The 18,028-nt window shown below is 44.9% G+C and overlaps 1 protein-coding gene across 5 annotated transcripts in view; it reads right to left on the bottom strand.

The window, feature by feature from the left end:
• Positions 1-18,028, bottom strand: part of NME7 (NME/NM23 family member 7) — a 199,506-nt gene that overhangs the window by 52,247 nt on the left and 129,231 nt on the right. For all 5 annotated transcript variants that reach the window (XM_045001697.1, XM_045001700.1, XM_045001698.1 and 2 more), the window contains exon 10: positions 14,735-14,836. In XM_045001697.1, the coding sequence (XP_044857632.1) occupies positions 14,735-14,836 (102 nt within the window). The remainder of the gene's footprint in view (positions 1-14,734; positions 14,837-18,028) is intronic.

Raw genomic sequence — 18,028 nt, 5'->3', positions numbered from 1 at the left:
AATATATCTAATAATTCTTTGCACTTTCATAGTATCTGCTACAGACATGCTCCCAGCCCTGGCAGGTGGGTCATGTCATTGTTCCCATTCAACAGATATGGAAACTGAGGCACAGACAAAGCAATTTGCCCAAGGTTACATGAAGGTCAGAGACCGAACTGAAAATAGAAGTCAAATCTCCTTGCTCCCAATCCTGTATTTTAAACCATAAGGACTATCCTCCCTTTCAGTTGTTAAGAGTAATAGAGTTTAAGAGCAGAAGGGACCATTATATCATCTAGCCTGACCTCCTGTATATCCCAGGCCACTAATACCCACACACTAAACCCAACGACCAAAATGAGAGCAAAGTAAATGAGCCCTGTAGTGGGGCGGCTGCCCCACTCCTGAGGAACAGGGGGTTAAAAGCAGCCCTTGAGAGGGCTGCGGCTGTGAAGAAAGCCTCGGCTGATTGGGGAACCAGCCACAAACGCGGCCATGCCCCAATCAGAGCCCAGCTGGCCCTTATAAGAGGGCAGTGGGCCAGGAGCACACAGAGTCTCTCTCTAGCGGTAGAGAAGGAAGGTCCTGGCTGCCTGGAAGCTGAGAGGGTACCAAGACTGGAGCAGGGCTGGGGGAAGGCCAGAGGAGCTGGGGAGCTCCGGCCTAGAAACCCCCCAGGCTGCAGGCCTTGTTAAAGGCCAAAGATGGTACTGGGGTTGCAGAGGGCAGCCCAAGGGCAGGCAGAGGCAGCAGGTCCAAAAACCCCCTTGCCAGTGATGAGTGGCAATTATACTGCAGTCCGCCCCAGTGAACAGGGGCTAGATGGTGACTGGCAGTAGCCACTGAGGCGAGGAGGGGATAGAGGGTGGGGATTCCCTGGGAAGGGGAGACCCAGATCTGTGGGAGTACTGCCAGAGGGAAGCACCCCAGCCTGAAAGGGGCACCAGGATCCAGGAGGGACTCGGACCCAGCGGCAAGTGGGATACCGGCCCGCAGAGGGGCCAGGTCCTGGCAAGTGACCTGCACACCCACGTTGCAGAGGAAGGCGAAAAAAACCCAAGGTCCCTGGCAATCTGACCTGGGGGAGAATTCCTTTCGAACCGCACATATGGTGATAAGTTAGACCCTGAGCATGTGAACAAGAATCAGCCAGCCAAGCACCTGAGAGAGAGAATACTTGGTGCCACCTCAGAGCACCAGCCCACATTGCCTCATCTCCAGTTGTGGCCATGCCTGATGCTTGAAAGGAGAGGAAAAAAAGCCTCCTTGAATACATGGTTTGGGGTGTCCCCTTCCTGAGTCCTGCCACTGAAACTCTGAAGCACAAGGTTTAGGAAAATAAGAGATAAACAAGAAGTGAGCTCCAGGGCTGTTGAGCCTTGTCCCCTAGCATTACAAGCAATCCTGTCATACAATTGCACTCATATATTTGTCCAGCTCTCTCTTAAAACTAATTAAGTTGTTTTCCCCCACAACTCCTACTGGGTGGCTGTTCCAGAATCTCACCCTTCCGATGGCTAGAAACCTTCTAATTTTCAGCCTGAATTTGTTCATAGCCAGTTTGCATTCATTTGTTCTTATGAAAATATTGTCCGTTAAGCTTAAATACTCTTCACCCTCCCTGGTATTTACCACCCTAATGTATTTACAGAGAGCAATCATATCCCTCCGGGTCTTCTCCCCCACCCCCGAGACTAAACAAGCCAAGCTCTTCCAATCTAATCTCATAAAATAGGCCCTTCATTTCCTTGATCATCCTAGTAGTGCATCTCTGCACCTGTAGTACCAGTTTCAATTCATCTTTCTTGAACATGGGAATTGCACACACCAGTGGCTCTCAACCTTTCCAGACTACTTTAAGGAGACTAATTTGTCTTGTGTATCCCAAGTTTCACCTCATTTAGAAACCACTTGCTTACAAAATCAGACATAAAAATACAAAAGTGTCACAGCACACTATTTTTGAAAAATTGCTCACTTTCTCATTTTTACTATATAGTCATAAAATAAATTGACTGGAATGTAAATATTGTACTTGCATTTCAGTGTATAGTATATAGAGCAGTATAAACAAGTCATTGTCTGTATGAAATTTTAGTTTGTACTGACTTTGCTAGAGCTTTTTATGTAGCCTGTTGTAAAACTAAGCAAACAACAAGATGAGTTGATGTATCCCTGGGAGACCTCTGCTTACCCTCAGGGGTACACGTACTCCTGGTTGAGAACCATTGGCATATAGTATTCCAAATAAGGTCTTACTAGTGCCTTGTACAAGGGCATTAATGCTTCTTCTCTCTACTGGTAATGCCTCGCCTAATACATTCTAGGATCACATTTGCCTTTTTCATAGCCACATCTCACTGGTCATCTGTGATCAATCCACATACCCAGGACTCTCTCCTCCTCTGTCACTTCCAACTGATAAAGCCACAGCTTGTAGCAGACATTCTTATCAGACTAAGTACATGACCTTACAATTCGTAATATTAAATTTCATCTGATATCTGTCGCTCTAGTCTTCAAGGCCACCCAGATCTTCCAGTAAAATATTCTGATCCTCCTCTATTCAGGGGCGGCTCCAGGCCCCAGCACGCCAAGCGCATGCTTGGGGAGGCATGCCGCGGGGGGCGCTCTTCCGGTCGCCGGGAGGGCGGCAGGCAGCTTAGGTGGACCTCCCGCAGGCATGCCTGCGGAGGGTCCGCTGATCCCGCGGCTTCGGTGGAGCATCCGCAGACACGCCTGCGAGAGGTCCACCAGAGCCGCGGGACCATCCGACTGTCCGCAGGCACGTCTGCGGGAGGTCTACTAGAGCTGCGGGACCGGTGACCGGCAGAGCGCCCCCCGCAGCATGCCGCCGTGCTTGGGGCGGCGAAATGGCTGGAGCTGCCCCTGCCTCTATTGATGCCTCCCACCTTTGTACCATTAGCAAATTTCATTAGCACACTGCTACTTGTTGTGCCAAGGTCATTAATAAAAATATTGACTAAGACTGGTCCCAAGACAGATCCTTGAGTAACTTTGCTAGTAACCTCTCTCTAGTCCGATAATTCACCTTTCAGCACAACCTGTTCCTCCTTTTCCCTTTAGCCAATTCCCAACTGTTACCCATCTCTGTGAAAACACAAACTGTTAATGCAAAATTAAGGTTGAGATTTTAAATTCTGAAAGTAAAGGAATTTAGATTACAGTTTCCCATAGCTACCTTAAATTCCTCTTAAACCCGCTGCACACTGGCATTCTATCAGGGTCTATCACTGAAACAATATTCCATAAGAGGGTGTGCATTGGCACACACCACTTCAAGTGCATTGTGAAGCACAAACTGAAAAGCTTTCAGCCACTAAGCAGTATGCAGGAAGCGAGAAACACAAGCCTGATCTAGGGTACTTGATAGTATATGCTATACCAAACTTTTTGTTTTTTTATCCATATGAGAAGACTGTTCGAGAAGGATAAGAGAAAAGAACAATAATGCCTGGTACTTCTGTAGCATTTTACATCTTAAAAATGTTGTAAAAATATTAACTAATCACCACAACACCCATGTGTAAGCAGTGACTATTTTACGGATGGGGAAACTGAGGCACAAAGAGGCTAAAAGTGAAGTGACAGCCTTAGGCCTACCTAGCAACAAAAGGCCCTACTCTTCTAGAGGCCATATATAAACAGCCAAACAGCCAGCAGGGAAATCTAACTCCAGTCCCAGCGCAGAGTTCAAATTCCCCAGCTGCCATCCACCAGCTCCAAAACCGAGTTTTTGTTCTAGCCCCTTGCTTCCCTAGTCACTGTATGAGACAACAAACACACAACACCACTGAAAACTTCCTTTTGCTCTCACCCCCTTTGCTCCTTTCCCCTCCCCAAACTCTCTGTGAAAAGGTTTTCTGGATGGCACTTAAACAGAACAACTTTACTGAGAAAATATCAAGTACCTTATCAAAGTACTATAATTTCTCATGAGCAAATGTGTACTTTTTTTTTTTTTAATTTGGGTGATAGAAACTATACTGCTAACCTCTTTCCTTTCTAGGTGATATCGAGGCTGTAGATCCATGCTTTGTGTTCTGTATAAATCAGCATTTTAATTAACGTTTTAACCCATCCTTCTAACTCTGTAGAGTAGCTTCTTTGCTGCTGTTACATTTCATTGATTTTGTTCACAGATTCATAGATTCTAAGGCCACAAAGAACCATCATGATCATCTAGTCCGACCTCCGGTATAACACAGATCATAGAACTTCCCCAAAAGAATTCTCAGACCCTCTCTCTTAGAAAAGCACGCTATCTTGATTTAAAAATGTGTCAGTTATGGAGAATGGTTAATTACTCCCAACATTAAACATTCATGCCTTATTTCCATTCTGAATTTGTCTAGCTTCAACTTCTAGCCATTAGATCGTGTTAGACCTTTCTCTGCTAAACTGAAGAGCCCATTATTAAATTTCTGTTCCCTATGTAGATACTTATTAGGGATGTAAAATACTAAAGGGTGAACTGGTTAACCGGTAAGCATTAATCTTACCGGTTAACCAACCCTAACCATTAGCTCCCAGCCCAGACTGGCTGGCCGGAGCAGCCCCGGGCCACGTGGACCTGCCGGCCGGCCAGAACAGACCCAGCCCAGCTGACCGGAGCAGCCCCAGCTATGCAGGCCCCAGCCCCTCTCCCTTTCATTGGTTAACCATTTAAATGACATAATTTTAATCATTTAAACGGTTAACTTTTTAAATGGATATTTACATCCCTAATACTTATAAAATATAATCAAGTCATCCCTTAACCTTCTCTTTGTTAAACTAAATAGATTGAGCTCTTTGATTGGGGTTTTGTGGGGCCCTGGGCCAGAGCAAGTGGGGCCCCTCCCCACCCCTTCCGCCTGCAGTCCCCCCCCCCCAAGGCTCCTGCTGGGAAAATGGGGTCAGGGCATGGGGTCGTGTCCCGCTGAGCAGGGTTGGGGAGCAGGGCCTTGTCCCCCTCTGCCCGCCTGGCACTCTTGCCGTGGAGCAGGGTCAGGGCACGGGCGCTTGTCCTGCTCTGCCCGCCTGGTACTACTTCCCCCGCATCCCGACCCTGCTTCCTGCCTAGAGCGCCGCGCAGGCAGGCAGAGCCGGGCAAGCCCCCTGTGCCCCGACCCCAATCCCCAGCTGGAGTGCCGGGTGGGCAGGCAGAGCGGGGCAAGACCAGTAAGCCTCCAAGCCCCAACCCCGCTCCCTGGCAAGAGAGCCGGGTGGGCAGAGCATGACGGGGTGTGGGGGCACCCATTGTTCCAGGGCCCCCCAGTTGGCTGGAGCCCCTGGGCACGGGCCCCGTTGACCCAGTGGCTAATCCGCCACTGGCTATAAGGCATGCTTTCTAATCCTTTAACCAGGCCTTCTTGAATAGTCATGGGCCTCTTCCTACTTTTCTGAAATACGAATGTTAAATTTCTTTTTAAACTTCATTCAATTTATGAATATCTTCCTAATACATATTTTTTAAATGATACAATAAAGCCTACATTTTTATATCAGAGTTTAAAAAACAAAACAAAACATTTCTTGCTTTGGAAAATGGTACCAAGTAATTGACATTCTAGTGTGGAAAACAAGCCCTTTTAAGAAGTAACTACACTTCCTGATTTTGGAACGTGCTCATATACACTGAAATTTATTTTTTTTCCTGGTATAGATCTTCCTCTGAATGTTTTCCTCTTGTAGACAATGAGGCCTAATCATTTCACAAATGTCCTTTTAGAAGGCATTGCTGTACCGTAATTATAGTCAGTCTGATTCTCTTCTATGATAACTCAGTTGTACAACAAAGCAGTCAGAAAACCACTGGACCATAGGCCCATTGGCCTAGGGTGACCAGCTGTCCCGATTTTATAGGGACAGTCCTGATTTTGGGGGCTTTTTCTTATATAGGCTTCTATTACCCCCCATCCCCATCCTGATTTTTCACATTTGCTGTCTGGTCACCCTACACTGGCCACCCACTACCAAATCAAATCCTCAGCAGTGACTCGTTTAGGCACAAAAGGATTGGTTACATGAGTGCTCCCTGTAGTATGCCCTGAAGCCTTCCAAACTCAGGTGCTGAAAAAAGGCAGGAAGTAGGAAGTTTCACAGATGTGGGCATTCAGCTAAGTATGCTGGCTGTCCTCTAGAGTTTACACTCAGGGGCCAAAAGTAAGAATTCCCCAGCCATTCTTAACCATTCATGATGGGACATGAGAGGAGATGCAGACTCTCAGGAAGCCGTCCCCCTGACCATTTAGGGCTTTAGAGAACACAACTGGCACCTTGAATTGCACTGAGAAACCACATGACCAGTGCAAAGCACAAAAGTGTTATATGCTCATGGTGACCCAGCACACGTAGGAAACAGGCAGCAACATCCTGCACAAGCTGAAGCTTCCAGGTGGTTTTCAAGGGCCGTTCTAAGCGTATCATATACAGTAGTCCAGGCTGGAGGAGACAAAAGCATGGATACCTATGGATATTAAAGAGAAAAGATGGTCTTGTGGTTAAGACACACTGGACAGAGACTTGAGAGATGTGGGTTCACATCCCAGCCCTACCACAGACCTCCTGTGCAACCTTAGACAAGTCACTTCATCTCTCGATGACTCAGTTTCCCATCTGTAAAACGGGAATAATATTTCCTTTCTCCCACCATTTGTTGGTATTGTCTATTTAGACTGTAAACTCTTTGGGGGCAGGAACCATTTCTTACTACATGTACGTAAGGACTCTGTTAAACTGAGTCCTGATCTTCACTGAGGCATCTTGACAATACCACAGTACAATTACTAAATCTGTGGTAAGCAAGGGCACCAGAAGGACTGCAAAAGGAGAGGTGGGGGAGAAGGGAAAAAAACCCACACAGGCCAAATTTGTCCATGTTTCCACTTTTTGTAGGATTCCTTTATGATGTTCAGGTAATTAAAGAGCTCCTGATGGAGCCATATTGGCCTCATACTATTCTTCATATCTTTCCTTTATGCTTATGACCAGCAAAAAAGCTATAGAGGTTTGTGCTCCTTGGGGTTGAACTACCAGTGTTTGCCTGACATGGACAAACCAAAACTAGTAAGGGGAAACTGTTGCTTTTGAAGAGCAAAGGGTTACAAAGGGTCAAGAGCAGGGTGACACAGTGGGAATTTTCTGTAACATTTTTATGAATCCTAGGCATGCCACAGTTTCCCTCCATACAGCGCATTGCTACCCAGTGAGTACAAAAAGGTTAGCGCTGCTCTTGGAACAGGGCAGGAAACCAGAGGTGTCGTCTGTGTCACCCAGCTGCCGGAGGAGGGGGGTAGAGGAATGGGTAGAGTCATTAAAAAACTGGCTCAAAACAGAGGGTCCAGCAAGACAAAGATGCCCCAACCACTCAACAATCAACACCTAACAGTGGGAAACCCCAGCAAGCAGGATTTGCTAACTGAGCTGGAGAACAAGGTGTCAGGTGACTGGAAGAAGGGGGGTATTTTTGGAGGGACGCAGGAGCCCAGACCAGAGGAGACAAAAGGAGGCAGGGGGAAAGAGCTGGAGTTGTAGTCCATTAAAAGATGTCTGGCTCATCATGGCACTCGCTTGGCCAGGATGGACTATGGTTTCATTTCTGCCTCTCTGTGCTAACCTAAGGCCTTTCAGATTCTGTTCCCAAGTGACTAATAAATTGTTACCTTGTTCTGAACAGACTGCCTGTGTCATTGCAAATACTCACTGAGAACATTGCGCCCTGAAGGGATACAGTCCTAGCCTCCCGCAGAACTCTGAGTCAGCTGGATTCACTGCAGGGAGCCATGGTGAGAAACAGGGATTGGTCCTGGAGTCTTGGAGGCCAGGGACCTGCCTCTGTGGAACTGTGTAGGTCTGTGAGGCCTGGAACACTAAAGAGGTCATTCCCAGGAGATTGGGTATAGATTGGGGCATAGACCAGCTCCTGTGACTTCATGACAAGCAGAAATTAAGAACTATGTATTTGTTAAATTCCTGTGGTTGGCAACGTCTCTTTAGCTGCTTCCTGTTACAATTCCATCTCCATGTTCTGGGGTTATTTATTCTCAGTCTGGGAGAATTTTCATGCTATCAAAGCAAGGAAATGAGTCAGGTAATCTGGGGTTCTACTCCCAGCTCTGTCATGGACTTGCTGTCACTTAACTCCGCTGTGATGTACTGTCTCTATTCACGATGTTTTTCCATACACGAAGGACAGCCATGTATGGTACTTTCAGCACAAATGGTTTATTTTAGATTAAGAAAAACAGGAAAAAAGATCAAAATGAAAGCCTCCATGAAAGCCTGGTATGTATCTTTGGTGCAATATGTTGCATCAACTCAGTATTCTAGAGTGGCAGCTGTCTTGCATGACAAATATTTAAAGGTGTAGTACATGGGAAACAAAACCACAAGTTACACAGTTATATGCACCACAGTCACAAAGCCTGCTCTCATTTATATAACTTTTTGAGCACTTCCCACTATAGGTGCTGGGAGTACTGCTGAAAAGGATCTATGGGCTATAGCAGACCACTAAGTAATTATGAGCCAACAATGTGATGTGGCTGCAAAAAAGGGTAATATCATTCTTGATGTATTAATAAGAGTTTTGCATGTAAGATATGGGAGGCAATTGTCCCTCTCTACTCAGCACTGGTGAGGCCTCAGCTAGAGTACTGTGTCTAGTTCTGGGTGCCATGCTGTAGGAAAGATGTGGACAAATTTTAACAGCATGAAGAAAAAATATTAAAATTGGCATTGTAATGAACTTGCTGGCCTCTGATTGGGCAACTCACTAGTCTCCTAGAACAAGCAGAAGGGAAAAGATTGGGCTGTCTGTCATTCTAAGAGCTGTAGAAACACATTTCAGTATCCATAGATGGCAATCTGTTACCTAGCGTGACCAAGAAGTGACAGAAGATCAGACTCAAGGAGACAGACAGAGGGTTGGACTGTGACAGCAGCTGGTTGTAGGCAACAGCCTGGCAATTGACTGTGAAGTAGAGCAGTCCAAGCAGACAATGAGAGGCAACCACTGTAGCTGACTGGCAGGAGAACAAGGAAAGGCCCCTAATGAGACCACTGATGAGGGAGCTGAACCCTGACTGTTGTATCACAGCACTCCCAGTGATCCCTATAGTTAGGTCAGTTACAGTGGGTTGGTTTTAGCCCCGTTCCTTGTAGACAAATACCTATATCACAAAATCCACTAAAATCTTTGGCAATGCTGTCCCAGCATACAGACTACGCCAGTATACAACAACAAAACAGCTCAAAATAGCAAGTTTTCTGTCTGAAATCTTCCCCTATGGCAACAAGAAATTCCTTTTACAATGAGAGAGAGTCTTTCCTTTGCAGAAGTTTACTCCCTTGAAGTGTCACCAAAAATAATCCAGTCACAGCAAATGGCACACACTTCATTCCGGTTTTAGCACTATGCACTAATCACTGGTTTTGTGCATTTAGAGCTCTTCCTACCTTTTCCATGTTGGGGACCAAGGAAAGTTAATCACTTGTCCTCACTCCTCCTCACTCCCAGAGTTTGGGGGCTCAGACAAAATGAGACTGAGGTCCCAATAACAATCTCATTTTGATTTTGTGAAACCCAGGCCACATGTGTTTTTGTCCACCACTGCTGACATCATAGAATTCAAAGGCCAGTAGTCTGACCTCCTGATATCACCGGCCACTTGACACCACCCAGCACCTGCATGCTAAACCCAGCAACCAAAATGAGACCGAAATATTACAGCCCAAAGACGACTAGACTATTATATGCCACAGGCAGAGAATGTGCATGACTGGCCGCCATTCTGGATGCCTACACCAGGCTCAGGGAGATGTTATCATTAGGGTCTTTAACACCCACTTTAAAAATGTGAATTGCCACATTTGTAGTAATTATTACATTTGTTACATACCAGAGAGACAATTTGCCATGTATAAACTAAGGCAACATCCATATGAGTCACAGTCCAATGCCTTTACTCACCTTGAGTAGCACCTTACTTCAAGAGCTGTCTCATTGACTTCAAATGAGACAACTAGTGGAGTAAGGGACTATTCAACACGAGCAAGGGTGGCACAATCTGGCCCTTTGTGTTTTGTGCCATAATTCCAGACTTTGCCCTAGTCTTGGTTTATAGCAGGTTGTATTTTTATATCAGGAGGCAGTGCATTAGATATGAAAATGTGTGCACAGCATGCCACAGCGCATTGTTAACATCAGTAGTTAAGAACATGCTGCATAAAATGCTTGATTGGCTGTTCTCAAATGCCTTTAAACTTTGGTATTTATATACCAAACTTCTTCACACATGTTAAGGTCACTAGACATCATAAATCAGAGTCAATTTAGGTCCTCCTGTCCCGAGTCTGTCAAAGGACATTGGCACTATCCCAGGATTTTAGAATTGCTCCAGGACTTTATCTCCTGAACAGCAGTGCTGATTGAAAGTTACCACAGTAAGTTTAAACAAAAAACATCTCATTGATCAGAAACATAACAACTAAATGGGAAAGGTGCATTTATATGAGAGAATAAGAAAAACACTTAAATCTTTCCCAGTCAACAAATGTTAAAATTTAAAAAAAAGTTATTTTTACATCAAAACTGAAACACCACATTGAGCAGAAAACTAAATATAAAGTAATGAAGCTTGAAACTAACTCTTCAAGATAATTGAACCGTATAGGACAAAAACAGATTTTTATATATATAAAAATATATATGTACATACATACATACACACACACACACACACCTCTGAATGACAATGTACGATTTATGGGACAGTTTAAATATTTACCCTCTCTTTAAGCACTAAAATATCAGCTCATGAATCTCTAAGACTCTGTACATAACCTTGTTAGACAGGAAATTGCTTTTCTGGTTTCTACTACCACTACCCGAGGCAGATATTGCAACCACAATGTTTAGTCGTTAGCTTCCCTGACTATGTAGATTGGGGATGATAAAAAATGTGATACTTTAACCACGTTTTGTCAAGGACAAGCTGCACACATCATCTAACTAGACAGATAAATTGCAAGCAAAGACACTCCTGAAAGCAGCTCTGTCCCTGTGCATTTATACTGTATGTGGATAAGGAACTGATTTAAGGTGATTCTTATAACAAACAGTGGAGATGGAAGTACACAACATATCTAACATACCATTAAAGCAAGCAATATGAAGCCCATGTCCAAAACCTAAGACATTTGTTTCTAATGCATGTAGAATCATGATTATTTTCACTCTACACATAGTGTTGCTACCAGGTGAAAAGGAACCACACAAACAAATATCCGAGATGATCCAATGGTTAGAGCACTAGCTTGGGACTCAGGAGATTAGGGTTCAATTCCCTGCTCATCTACAGGTTTCTGGTGTGTCTTTGGGGAAATCAACTAGTCTCTGTGCCTCACTTCCCCGTCTGTAAAACGGGGATAATGACACTTCCCTACCTCACAGGAGTGTTGTGAGGATGAATACATTAAAGCTTGTGACTCACTCAGGTACTACGGTAATGGAAGCTATGTGAAGACCTTAGATAAATAGTTTCATAGAGCTTCAGGCCAGAAGAAATCATTAGATCATCTAGTCTGACCTCCTGTATATCACATGCCATTAAATTCCACCTGAATTGAGCCTAATGACTGCAGTTAAACCAAAACATTTTACTCCTCAGGAGAGTATACAGATGTGTACCACAGGCAGATAATAGGAAAGACTGAGGCACAACCAATGCCCGGAGCCCTATGATGGCAAGGAATTGAGTAGATGAAATATACCCAGATGATCCTAGCAGGCAATTCACAACCCATGTTGTAGAGGAAGATGAAACATAGCCAAGGTCCCTGACAATCTAACCTGGGAAAATTCCTTTCTGGTCCCAAATCTGGCAACCAGTTAGATCCTGAGCACGTGAGCAAGAGACACCAGCCAGCCATCTAAAACAGAGGATTTTCTGTACCGCCTTATACCACTGGCCTAGCCCACCCTCACTAGCCATGGCAGATCTCTGATGCTTCAGAGGAAGGAGGATAAAAAAAAAACCCCAACAAAACTCAAAAATAGAGATTATAATTGTGCACTGGGGCAAAAAATTCCTTCCTAACCTCTGCTGGAAGCCCAGAAACAGGAGATTACATTATAACCATTATCATCATACAGAACTACAAGTGTTATGAGCATGTTGGATTTATCTTTAATAACTTTAAGACTGCTAGTTTGTGGATACCTTCCAGTATCAGCAGTATCATGCCAAGGGTTAAACAAAACCAGCATAAACATGAAAAAATAAAAACAAAATAAAATGACCACCCCTATCTTTCAAAGAGTTCAAGTGATTAGAAACCTGCCATTAATGGCATTTGGGACAACCATAGGAGCAGTATACTGTGTGAACTGCTATTGAGAGACGTGACTGACCTGCATTTAAATATAGGTCAAATAACTGGGGTTATGCTCTGCTCATACTAGAGTAACAGAGTACAAGAAATGGAACATTTAACAAGGCCAAATGGAAACGCAAATTAGAAATTAGCAAAAATATTTGAATAATTCCCCAATATTTGCCTTCTCTAATGGTAAATGTGAATCTACAGAGCAATAAGCTCTAAAGAACTTGTTCTCTTCTTCAGGTGTAAATCTATAAAATACTGAGCATTGGAAACTGCCAAATTACAACTAAAACATCATACCATAATACACCTCTACCCCGATATAACGCGACCCGATATAACACGAATTTGGATATAACGCGGTAAAGCAGCGCTCTGGGGGAGGGTGCGGGGGAGCACACTCCGGTGGATCAAAGCAAGTTCGATATAACGCAGTTTCACCTATAACACAGTAAGATTTTTTGGCTCCCGAGGACAGCGTTCTATTGGAGTAGAGGTGTATTAAAATACAAAGCCCTGATTGCATTGCCTAGGGACTGTCATTTTGTCTTCTGGATGCTATCTGGTGTATTTTTGTCTGCACCCTTATTATCTGGTTAGTCAAAAACGGCAAGATCTTTGGGATAGGGACTCTCTCTACCTCTCTGTTCTGTACAGCATCATGTACATTGATGGCACTCAAACAAATATATAATAAAGCCTATAACAATAATCATATTACAAGCAGGGCTACAGAATGCAAGTTTTTTGTTTCCTACAATGAACCTGGGGACTGGGAGTATGTCTACACTGCAATGAAAGCCCAGGCATAGATGAGACAGACCTCCTGACACTGAGGGGAACAATCTAAAGGGGGAGGACATGTGATTGTCCCATGCATCTCCTCTGCCCAGTGACCTGCCCCGCCCCGGCCCTATGCCCAGCCGGGGGCCACCATGCTCTTCCTACTCCCCCCAGTTACCTGTGGGTGGGAGGGGCTCTGTCCTCCTCCTGCTGCACCTCCACCCCAGCACATTTGGCTGCTCTCCCTGGCAGTCGGGCCCAGGCAGGGAATGGGACAGAGCTGCTCACTCTCTGCAGCTCAGTGGCTCCCTGAGAAAGAGCCCGGTTGGGGAGGTGGCAGCGGTGAGCCACCCTGCCCGCCCAGGCCTGGTTGCCGGGGACAAGGACCGGGCAAGCCAGAGTCCCCACTCCCCAGGGCATGTTTCCAGCTCGCTCGGCCTCTGTTCCCGGCAGCCTAGCCTGGGCGGGCAGGGTGGCTCACTGCTGCCACCTCCCCAGCCAGGCTCTCAGGCAGCTGCTGCGCTGCACAAAGCAGCGACCCAGAGCAGCTGGTGTGAGAAGTGGCTGGTCCTGCCCCTTCCGCTCCCCGCCTGGGCCTGACTGCCAGGGACACAGGCTGAGCGTGCTGAGGGGCAGGCGCAGTGGGAGGAGGACAAAGCTCCTCTCCCTCCACCGCTCTGCCCTCCAGGCCAAGCAGAAATCGGGCGGGGGCACTTGACCCCGCATGCCCCCCCTACTCATCTCTATGAGCCCAGGATTAGTGGGACTTGAGTCAGCTGATCTGTATTAGGGAACTCTGTGCTTGAGCATCTACATTGTATTTTAACCCTATGTTAAGACTTTTCTAACCTGTGCTACAACCTTGGGCTCTGACATCCACACTGCAGTGTACAAACCCAAGAGAAAGTGACCACATCCCAGCATCCTCCCTTCCCCCCAAAATGTGGTTACTCTAGCCCTAGGACTGTTGTGCACTGTGGAAAAACTTTATGGCTCAGACTCGGGTCCCAGCTTAACTCAAGCTCGGGCCTTCCAGCCACTCCTGGGACCCTGGGTCCAAGCCCTGGATTAGTGCAATTGCAGTGTAGACACATGGAGGGTTAGGCTTGAGCCCAGGCTCAAGCATGGGCTTATGTTGCAGCGTAGACATACCCCAAGAGTTTCCTCTCACCAGTTAAGATACCTGGGGATTGCCACAGACTTCAGTGGAGTAACACTGATTTACTCTGGCCTGAAAGGAAAATCAGCCCATTTTTTTTTGTTAACTATTGTAGTGCTTTGCCGTCCAGTGAAAATTGATGAAAATAATTACCAAGATGCCTTTTATCTTGACACTGTATTTTCACATAAGTATTCTTTTGGTAATTGTATTACTTTGTTTACCTAGGATCGGTGGATTACCTACAGTTTGAGACCACTGATCTACCTAGTCTAGTATTCGGCCTCAAGCAGTGGCCAATGGCTAAATGTTTCAAAGAAAAGTGAAAAACACATACAGTAACAAAGCAATGCTGCAATCTTTCAGTTTGACATATAGAATATCACCTTTCAAATATCTCTCTTTAAACAAGTAACTTACAGGATCAGAAGGTCCACAGAAGTCTCTGAATACTTTTTGAGGATCAAGCTGCCTGATCTCTAGTGCTATACAAGGCCCTGAGCACAGTTCTGTAACCATCTCCTGGAAGAGGAAAAGATTAAAACAAATTTCAGTTTGTTAGTGTGTTATCGAGAGTTGTACTTCACATCAAAGTTGGATCCAAACATAAAGAAGAAGAAATTATTAGGAAATGTTGGGGGAAACAGCAGGAAGAAATGGCAGAGGGTATAACCAGCATCCTTAGTTGAGAGAATTTACCCATATTTTGTTATTCAGGTTCACAACATGGAGGATAAGTTGGATCTCTAATTTCTTCAGGATGCCCAAGTACTAGCAGTTGCCAAAATACGTTTATTTCTCGGCATTTAGCCTGACGTTGCAACCTTTTCATTCCTCACATGGATCTTTCTACAGAGAGCCATAGTTTTGTCACCTTCAGACTAAGTTACTGCAACTTGCTGTACTTGGGTTTAAACCTGAAGAACATTTAGGCTATGTCTACAATGGCACTTTCGTTGCTAAAAAATTGTTGCTTAGGGGTGTGGAAAAAACATACTCCACACGACAAAAGTTTTAGTGACGAAAAGCGCTGGTGTGGACAGCGCTTCGTTGGTGAAAGCCATGCTCCCGGCGACGAAGCTACCACCCCTCATTGGAGGTGGTTTTATTTTGTAGCTGGAAGAGTGCTCTGCCGGTGATAAAGAGTGACCACACAGCGCACCTCACCGTTGTAAGGTGCGTAGTGTAGAAATAGCCTTAGAATCTTCAGCTGGTTCAGAATGGAGCAACCTATTTATTTAGCAGCATTTCCCACAGGGGACACGTTAAACCTGACCTACGTAGTCTGCATAAACTAAGTTGTCAGTTTTAGCTGACAAAAGCTTACATCATGCTTTAGGTCCTACCTCCCTTAGACACTGCCTCTTTCTATAAGGAGAGTCTTAATTTGGGGAGGTGAGTTTTAACTATAGACACTGGTGCCAATTTCTAGTTTGCTAACAAGATTAATAGGGGTTCTTGTGATCATTTAGTCTGACCTCCCGCATAACACAGACCATAGATTGTGTGTGCACCTAGAGCTCTGGGCAGACACTTTTTAAACAAATCAAATGAAAGGAATTGAAACTGATGGGGAAAAGGGAAGACAGGAATAGGAAATGGGCGAAGGTGGTGAGAACAGGCTAAGATGTCACCATTCTGGCACTCAGCAATGAGCGGCTCATAGGTCAACCCAGAGGCAAGCAAAGAACAAGAAAGAAAAGGGTAACAAGGAGATGAGGCAGGTGGCAGAAAAACCTGGATCATGCCTATCCCAGCATGTAAGAATTAAGATTAAATGCGAAGAGAATTAAATTCAAATGCTATGTTTCCAGAATGAGAGCAACTTTCCAATGAGATTCCTTTTGATATCACTGATGAAATCCCGCCCCACTGAAGTCACTAGCAGGCTCCCTTTGACATTAATGGGGCCAGGATTTCACCCCAGAACTTTTATTATAGGGTGTTCACAGGAAGACAAGCACTCAACAAGGGGTGAGATTATTCCAAATTACTAGGCTGCGTTATGAGGCACAAGGTTGAAGACCAGATGCCTTCAGCTATAGTGCAATGCTAGATGGTATTACTACTATGAAACAAGCTCTAGTGCAGCTGCTTCCAAAGTTCACTGGTTCATATACCACCTTCTTAAACAATGGCTGTGAAGTGAATGGATGGAACATCAAGCTCGCCGATCACGGTTTGGGAATCCCTGCTCTAGCAGTACACAGCATAATGGCACATCCCAAAACGTGTAACTGTGTTTACAAAGTGATCATTTGTGGTTTGTTTTTTTCTAACAGTTATCTAAGGACTCCTGCCTTAGGCAGTGAGAGGAAACACCAGCAAAGCTGGAATCTTTGGCAACTATTTCAATTTCTCCTTTCATGAAGGACCATTTTATAGTTGTATGCCAAGCTCACTTCTGAATGACTGATGATGATTCCTAGGAAATGAGGACAAGACCTTTGAAAAGGAAGCTGGGATTTGTATATGAAACAACTTCTGCCCTGATATTTCACCAGTCATGATGATTATTTTTAAGTCATTAAAAAATTAAAATAAAAAAAAACCCAAACACCACAACAAGATGGAAAGCCCTAGAGACTGGAGTCACATATACAGAGGTCATATCCTGACTTAGGTCCTCCTCCTTCTTCCCTCCTTGCTCCTTTCAGTTGCCTAGCACTGGCACTACCTCATTGCTCTTGGTGGAAGTGCCTTCTCTTACCATCTGGACTAGATTTCCTGCATCTCTCTACCTCAGAGAAGACCAGACCTCCACCTGGGGAAATCCCGTTTCCTTCACTTGAGTGCTCCAGGCACAGAGGGCTTGCAGGAGGTCTTGACTCAAAATTTTAGCTTCAAATCAGGATGGATTAAAAAAAATTTAAAAATCGGATTTTTTTTGTATTTAAGTTGGATTTTTTTGATAAAATGCTTTTTTTGATGGAAAAATCTATCTAAAGATAAAGAAGGGTACGGTGGCACCTTTAAGACTAACAGATTTATTTGGGCATAAGCTTTCGTGAGTAAAAAAACCCCACTTTTTCAGATGCATGGAGTGAAAATTACAGATACAGGCATAAATATACTGGCACATGATCCACTCCCAATAAGTGATGAGGAGGTGTCAATACCCAGAGAGGGAAAATTGCTTTTGTAGTGAGCCAGCCACATAACCACCACCTTATACTGGAAACCTACTGACCACTACACTTACCTACATGCCTCCAGCTTCCATCCAGGACACATCACACAATCCGTTGTCTACAGCCAAGCCCTAAGATACAACCGCATTTGCTCCAATCCCTCAGACAGAGACAAACACCTACAAGATCTTTATCAAGCATTCTTAAAACTACAATACCCACCTGGGGAAGTGAGGAAACAGATTGACAATCCCTCACTCTCACAGACCTTGGGAGGCAGGCCAGTCCCCACTTACAGACAGCGCCCCAACCTGAAGCAACTACTCACCAGCAACTACACACCACACAAACACTAACCCAGGAACTAATCCCTGTGACAAACCCTGTTGCCTTCTCTGTCCGCATATCTACTCTAGCGACACCATCAGAGGACCCAACCACGTCAGCCACACCATCAGGGGCTCATTCATCTGCACATCTACTACTGTGATATATTCCAACATGTGCCAGCAATGCCTCTCTGCCATGTACATTGGCCAAACTGGACAGTCTCTACATAAAAGAATAAATGGACACAAATCAG

This window comes from Mauremys mutica, chromosome 1 (genome assembly GCF_020497125.1).
Source record: "Mauremys mutica isolate MM-2020 ecotype Southern chromosome 1, ASM2049712v1, whole genome shotgun sequence".
Lineage (NCBI taxonomy): Eukaryota > Metazoa > Chordata > Testudines > Geoemydidae > Mauremys > Mauremys mutica.
This window is presented reverse-complemented; position numbering and strand designations above follow the sequence as displayed.